The sequence below is a fragment of the Amyelois transitella genome, chromosome 21 (genome assembly GCF_032362555.1).
Source record: "Amyelois transitella isolate CPQ chromosome 21, ilAmyTran1.1, whole genome shotgun sequence".
Classification (NCBI taxonomy): Eukaryota; Metazoa; Arthropoda; class Insecta; order Lepidoptera; family Pyralidae; genus Amyelois; species Amyelois transitella.
The window spans coordinates 3,615,890-3,623,480 of record NC_083524.1 but is presented as its reverse complement, the minus strand read 5'-3'; the positions used below and the strand labels follow the sequence as shown (position 1 = coordinate 3,623,480).

At 39.2% G+C, this 7,591-nt stretch overlaps 1 protein-coding gene across 1 annotated transcript; it reads left to right on the top strand.

The window, feature by feature from the left end:
• The first annotated feature begins 275 nt into the window (after window positions 1–275).
• LOC106137926 (RNA polymerase II-associated factor 1 homolog) lies at window positions 276–7,023 on the top strand. The gene is made up of 11 exons (XM_060950367.1): window positions 276–501; window positions 595–970; window positions 1,199–1,488; window positions 1,695–1,893; window positions 2,919–3,101; window positions 3,637–3,713; window positions 4,202–4,273; window positions 4,605–4,727; window positions 5,196–5,340; window positions 6,098–6,280; window positions 6,917–7,023. The coding sequence occupies exons 1-11, from the start codon at window positions 434–436 to the stop codon at window positions 6,965–6,967; spliced, it is 1,767 nt and encodes a 588-aa protein (XP_060806350.1). The 5' UTR covers window positions 276–433; the 3' UTR covers window positions 6,968–7,023.
• Window positions 7,024–7,591: the final 568 nt, after the last annotated feature.

Below are 7,591 nucleotides of genomic sequence, written 5' to 3'. Positions count from 1 at the left end.
CATAATCCGTGATTAGTACAGGCATATATTTGTGTTGAAATAAATTAGTTTTCGAATAAATCAATTAATATTTATAAAATAATCCGGGGAAAAAAATCTGCCGAAACTTTTCCTCACGCGCGTTGGCCAAACTGTTGATTATTTATATTTATTTCATAAATTAGATTTTTCATAAATAAAGGTTTTAGTATGTTCTAAGAATATTTTTTCATAAATCAGATTTTTCATTATGTCAACGTCAACTTCTTAACGAACACAATCAACATTGCGTCAATGTCAAGCCAAACCAACCAAACCGAAACTGTGGAATGTTTTTTTTGTTGTGGTATATTAAATGGTGTTCTGGTTTGGTAGATGTAATATTGTGAACTGAATATGAATAACTAATTAGAGTTTTGTTTAGAAATGTATATTGTGTAATAAATAAACTAAGATGCCACCAACAGTACAAACAAATGAAACGGAACGCGAGAAGCGCCCTCAGCGGACGGGGGAACGAAGGTAAGCATAATAATAAACAGTACTCACGTACTACACACGTATACACGTGCACTTATTGAGTATTCATTGATTAATATTTAATTTTACTACCAGGTCTGAGCTAGTCACCCGTGTGAAATACTTCAACACCTTACCGGACATTCCTTTTGACTTGAAATTCATAACATACCCTTTTCCATCTACCCGTTTCATACAATACAACCCTACGTCGTTGGAGAAGAATTATCGGTACGAAGTGCTTACTGAACACGACCTTGGGGTTCACATAGACTTGATAAACCGGGATATATATCAGGGAGACGGCAATACCGTGCTAGATCCAGCAGATGAAAAATTATTGGAGGATGATGTGTTGACACCACAAGACTCCAAGCGGTCCCGGCATCATGCGAAAAATGTCTCATGGTTACGTCGGTCTGAGTATATCTCTACCGAACAGACAAGGTTTCAGCCTCAGTCTATGGAAAAGGTATCTATAAATTTTTGTTAACTGTTTTGATCAGGAATTTCTCTTGGGTTTGAGAATAAGCATTGCTGTCCAAAGTAGCAATACTACTACTAGCCTTTTTTGAAAATAACTACAGGAACTATTATTTCATACATGAAAAGTTAATTTGCATAGTTTTCATGATCGATAATAAATATTATATAAGATAAACATCATGAACGCTTTAATTAAAATTTTCACAATTTACAGGTTGAAGCAAAAGTGGGTTACAATGTCAAGAAAATATTCAGCGAGGAAACCTTGTACATGGACCGTGAGAGTCAAATCAAAGCTATCGAGAAAACATTTGAGGACAACAAGAAGCCAATTGAAAAGCACTACAGCAAGCCCGGAGTCACTCCGGTGGAGGTCATGCCGGTGTTCCCTGACTTTGACATGTGGAAGTATCCATGTGCTCAGGTCATATTTGACTCGGATCCCGCTCCATCTGATAAGAATATTGCAGGACAGATTGAGGCTATGTCTCAAGCTATGATTCGGTAAGTAATTATGAGATGTTTTGAAGGTTTGACATTAGATATCTTTGACACTATAGGCAAGTGTCAAAAGTAGGACTTGAAAAAAAATGTGATAGTTGCAAATCTACCTTGACCAGACCTGACCAATTCAGTTGATTTTTTGCTAGCAATTCATGCTCTGTGGAGCAATAAAGAACTTTCAAATATAAAAAACTAAAATTTTCCAGAGGTGTGATGGATGAGAGTGGTGAACAATTCGTCGCCTACTGCTTACCCACCGAGGAGACGATACAGAAGCGTCGTCGTGACATTGCAGAGAATATACCGTACATGGACGGAGACACATATGAGTATAAAATGGCTAGGGAGTACAATTGGAACGTCAAGAGTAAGGCTTCTAAGGGCTACGAAGAGAACTATTTCTTGGTAAGTCTTTCATTTATTAACAGAATAGCACCTAAGTGACCGAGCGTTGCTCAGCGGATGTCTGATGATGACAAATTACACTAATTGAGTTAGCCTCAATGTAAGTTTGAGATTTGTGTTACGAGATACTAACTCAACGATACTAAATTGTATAATAAATACTTATAAAGATAAACATCCAAGATCCAAGCCAATCAGAAAAAGTTCTTTTCTCATCATGCCCTGACCGGGATTTGAACCCGGGACCTCCGGTGTCACAGACAAGCGTACTACCGCTGCGCCACAGAGGCCGTCGATACATATAGTCGCCTATATCCCTTGCGGCGTAGACAGAGCCAACAATTTGAAAAAACTGAAAGACCACATTCAGTTTTATGAACTGAAATTTAAATAGAAACAGGTTGCTATTCTGTCGCCTACAAGGGGAATCCCAAGTTTATAAGTTATCCCTTAGTTGATTTTTACAAAATCAACAGGTAAGAGATGGAGTGGTCCTATTCTATTTGAAGTGCCGGAACGACATGACTTATACTCTTGCCAAATTGATCATATACACCAAATTGCTAAATAGTCTTCAATTCAAATCTTTACAAACCTTGGCTGTTTTCAGTTTTTTTTATCTAGTATTTCTGGGTATTGTAACAATTTTTGATTAGAGTTCAAGCAGGCAGGCATTAACACTTAAACAATGTCAATGTACAATTGCAACACATTTTCATGCATGCATAAGTCTTCACTACATAGTAAAAAACAAAGTCGCTATTTCAGTCTGTTTGTCTGTATGCTTAAATCTTTAGAATTACGCAACGGATTTTGATGCGGTTTTTTGTAACAGGTAGAGTGATTCAAGAGGAAGGTTTTTATGTATAATAACATAACATTTATAATTTAGCACCCGTGCGAAGACGGGGCGGGTCGCTAGTTTATATTAAAGAGTCATTGATGTTCATCTAAAGTTAATTTTGTTTGTTAATACGTGTATGATTAGATTTTTAATAATCTGATTGCACTATTAATAATTTGAGGTGGTCCGCAACCACTGCGTGTACTACAACGAGTTGGAGACCCGCGTGCGGCTGTCGAAGCGCCGCGCCCGAGCCGGCGTGGCCGCGCAAGCCCTCACCAGGCTCGTGGTCACCCACCGTCCGCTCAGCGGGCCAGAGCATCGCATGCTCAGGCTGAGGGAGAAACAATTGGAGCCTCCGCAGGTCAGTTGTTCTTTTTTTTTATTCTGTTAATCAACATATTAAAAAAAAATTATGTATATTGTATAAAAAAAATGGTGTCGTCGTCTTGCAATGATGCACGCACAGTTTTCTGTGTAGTTGTAATACTCTCTCTCTCTCTAATCTCTGTGTGTTCCTGGTTGTACCATCCAAAGAAGTGCTTCGGGGCCACGGGTCCGCCTAGTTGTAAAAGTGAAAATAAAAATTACGATTAAGATGAAATTTTATCACATTTATATATATCAGACTTTATTCCTTACGAGGCAGACGGGGCCAGTGTCTAAATGACTGAAAGACCCCATCCAGCTATTGGTTCAGCTATGGAATTAAGATTTGATAAAGTCAGCTTGATAGTCCACCTTACCGAAGAATATAAAGTTCAAGTCTTTCCTTTGATTGCTTCTTACAATCTGCATGACAAGTGAATCGTCTGGCACACACTACATTTTCTCTTTGCTACCAGACCAGCATGGAAGCTGAATGATGCATGACTGATGAAACAAATTGTTATTTTCAGGAAGATGACGAAGAAGAAGAGGAAGATGATGACGAGGAAGAAGAAGATAAACAAGAACAAAACAATGAGAAAGAAAGGTGATACTTATTGTTTTATCTATCATAAATACATACATACAAGCATAAAATCACGGAGGGGTAGGCAGAGACTGCATCTACCAGTTGAAATTATTGTGTCTTTTCAAAATCAAATCTTTAAAGAGTAGATAAACTCAATCTGTCTTTTGAACAATGCCAATTTCATAAGTACCTATGAACCAAAAAAAAAATAATTAAAAAAACCTCGGTGAAATTAAGTTCGATAACTATGTTAACTTTATGAAATACATTAAACACTTGATCAATTCGGAGACATTCTGGCAAAAGGTCAGGTCAAGAGTGAACTGAAACCGACGAGATTGAGTAAATAAAGTTATGTGGATAAAGCAAAAGAAGTATGCAGGGACCATGGCAAGTGGAAAGATGTAGTCTCTGCCTTTTCATCTGGAAAAGAGACGTGAATTATTTAATGTAATACATTACTGCGTATAGACCAAAATTTAAAATGACTTAAAATGTTTTTTCAGATCTCGTTCTAGATCAAAATCGGGCTCAAAATCTCCAGCCGGATCAGAGAAATCGAAAGCTTCCAGATCAAGGTAAATAAAGAATAATTAATTATACAAGAAAATGTATTTAAACTAAATAAATTTGTAATGAGAGTGATGTTCTGTGATTGGTTGAAGGCGCCGCAAGCTTCACTGTGATTGGCTAATTAGCTTGGGTGTAAAGATGTAAGACCATAAGTTTCTTGGGGCCTGATATTTTATGTGTAATTATAATTTTTGAGGAGTGAACTGAGAGAGGATTCATCTACACTTAATAGGAAACGCACCTTGTTTTATAAATTATATAATCACAGTTTTGTTTACGAAGTTAGGAAAAAGGATAGTCATTATATTATGATTAATATAAAACAATTAATTTTAGGTCCGGATCTCGCGAGCGATCTAGATCCAAATCTAGGTCAAAATCCAGGAGCAGGTCGCGCTCGGGGTCTGGATCCAGGAAGTCCCGGTCTAGGTCGGGCTCGGCCCAATCTGGGTCAGCAAGGTAAGGTTTAATTTTGCATTGTATAGGTAGTGTTATTCCCTCTCCTTAGCCTCTGTGGCGCATCGGTAGTGCGCTTGTTTGTGAAACCGGAGGACGGGTTTGAATCCCGGTCAGAGCATGATGAGAAATGAACTTTCTCTGATTGGCCTGGGTCTTGGAGGTTTATCGATATAAAACTAGTTGACGCCCGCAACTGCGTTTGCGTGTTATTGGAAATACGAAGGTTACGGTTATTAAATTAACTAAAATTTCGGTACATATTACAGGGTAGCTGGTCCCTTTGAAAGAGATAGAGTGGTCCTATTATTTTTCTATTAGTGCCATATGTTCCCATATTGGTAATTATTATATATTATACGATCGTTGAGTTTATAGTAGGTACCTAGTAACACCAAGTTTCGAACTTACTTCGAGGCTAACACGACCTGCGTAATCTGTCCCGTATTTTATTTATTACATCTTTTCCAGGTCACGTTCAGGCTCAGCCCGTTCCCGGTCCCAGTCTCGTTCTCGTTCCCGGTCCAAATCTGGTTCCCGCGCGAGTTCCCGCGCCAGTTCCCGAAGCGGGAAGGGATCGCGGGCCAGCTCTAGAGCTTCAAGGGCCAGTAATAAGGTAAATATATGATGATAGATCCTCCTCATGGTCCTTTAGTCCCGGTTGCATGCTCACCACTCTGGAGAGGAGCCCGGGAGACTTTGACTCTGGATCCTGGATTGGGTGAGTCAGGTTTTTACACGAAGCGACTCCCTTCTGACCTCCGAAACATTTGCAGGGGAACCTAACCCGTATCGGATCGATCACGGTAACAAATTCCAGTTGCCTGAATGGGCATCATTTTTTTTTAAATTTTTTGAATTCAAACTTATGTACATAACATCGAAAATAATCATTGGTACATGGCCAGGGTGGGATTCGAACCTGTGCCTTTTTGCGCCACACGCATTTTACCCGGGCACTTTACCGATTCGACCACCGACGCTTCGACGTTCTCCTGATTTAGCGCCACACCTACATGTGCGAATTTAGTGCCACCGACACGCGCGAATTTTGCGCAAACTACAAAAGAATACAGCTTTTCCGCAAATCCCATATGAGTATTAGTTTTTACCGGGATGAAAAGTACCCTATGTCCTACTCTAGACACTTAATTTATACCTGTATATACGAAAAATTTCAAGGAAATTGGTGCAGTAGTTAACGCGTGAAGAGACAAAAACATACAAAAACTTACTTGCGCACTAAATAATATTAGTTGGAATTATGTCAAATGTTTACATGCATTTAGGAGGTCATAAGTTGATTTTGAAGGACACAGGTTGATTGGCGGCGTCTGTTCTATACATAACGTAATAATATTCAATCGTTCCAGGGCTCCAGGGGGACCTCCCGCGCGTCGTCCCGGGGCAGTAACGCCAGCAAGCGGTCTTCGAGGGCGTCGTCCCGCGCCTCCAGCAAGGGCTCCCGGGCCTCGTCCCGCGCCTCCACCAACAAGTCGGGCTCCGCTAGCGGCTCGGAACGATCTAGAAGTCGCTCTGTTAGCGGTTCGAGACAGGTGAAGTTGTAACAAAAGGATAAATAAAACATTTAGGTTTAAAGAACTTTTTTTTTTCAAAAAGACATGACGTCACCTACATGAGAAAACTTTTTTTAAATTTTTCATTCTAAACCATTTTAATGATACCTAATATGCACATAGTTACTGCAACCATGGCTGTTCATGGAGTCTGTTACCAAAGAGTAAATATAATATGTGAGTCCTTCACCAAAAATTACTTTGAGCGCCTAGGGAAAATTTTTAATACGTACATCTGGCGGTGTTGTGTAACATACATACATATAAACACGTCTTTGCCCTTACGGTGTAGACAGGTCCACCAGGTTTTCAAGTCTAAGCAGTATGGCTAAATGATCGAATATATATGTACCTATTTTATTATCTTGATACCTTTTATATTATTAGATATCTCATATATATGTATCTATGTATTTTATTATCTTGATAACTTTTATATTATATTAGATATCTCATCAGGGCGCTAGAGCCTTGTGCACGTCAATATCACTTCATGTGATACTCCAACAGTGACACAATTGTTTTCATATTAGACTAAGGAAAAATTGAAGGTTTTATCCTTTTGTGTCTTTTTATTGCTTCAATGTATAATTAATTATTATTATTTTGTTTCAGGGATCCAGAAGCGGGTCTGCGTCAAGCGCGACTTCTAAACATAGTGGCTAAATCTGAATTAAGTTATTGTGACAACTTCCTAATGATAGCAATAAAATATAATGACGAGCTTCGTTTCTTATTTTCAAAGCCTTTATAGGTTACTTGTCTGAGGCCACCTGACCCCTCTACTCATCCAATTCAGGATCATGGTCAAAATCGAACCCCGGGCTCCTTTCCAGAAGGGTGTAACCGGGACTATTTGCAACAGGGAATTGTCAGTTGCATTATTTGTCAGTGATTTGCATTTGTAGCTTTCAACGACATTCATTGGAAGATGTGAATATTAATATAGTGTTCGTTCTAAATATTGGCATAGATACGGGTAGCTTTCTTATACTCTCTCATGTGAGTGTGATCCCGAATGCACCCTCCACAGAAGTGTTTCAAGGCCCGGGGTCCGATGTCCGACTTTTTTTATCCACTTGGTCCGGTTTTCGGCGTGCTCGGATTTCAGTTCATTGGCTCGCATATCATCTTTTGCGACATCCAGCTATGATTGCTACGGCCTACCCTTTCTACATGCGGTAACGTTATAATACGACCAGGTTAAAAATTATTGAAAGATAAGACGTAACACTGACGTTTGGGAGCCCACGATTTTAATTGCTTTGCAGTATTGCTTTCTCGTACTTT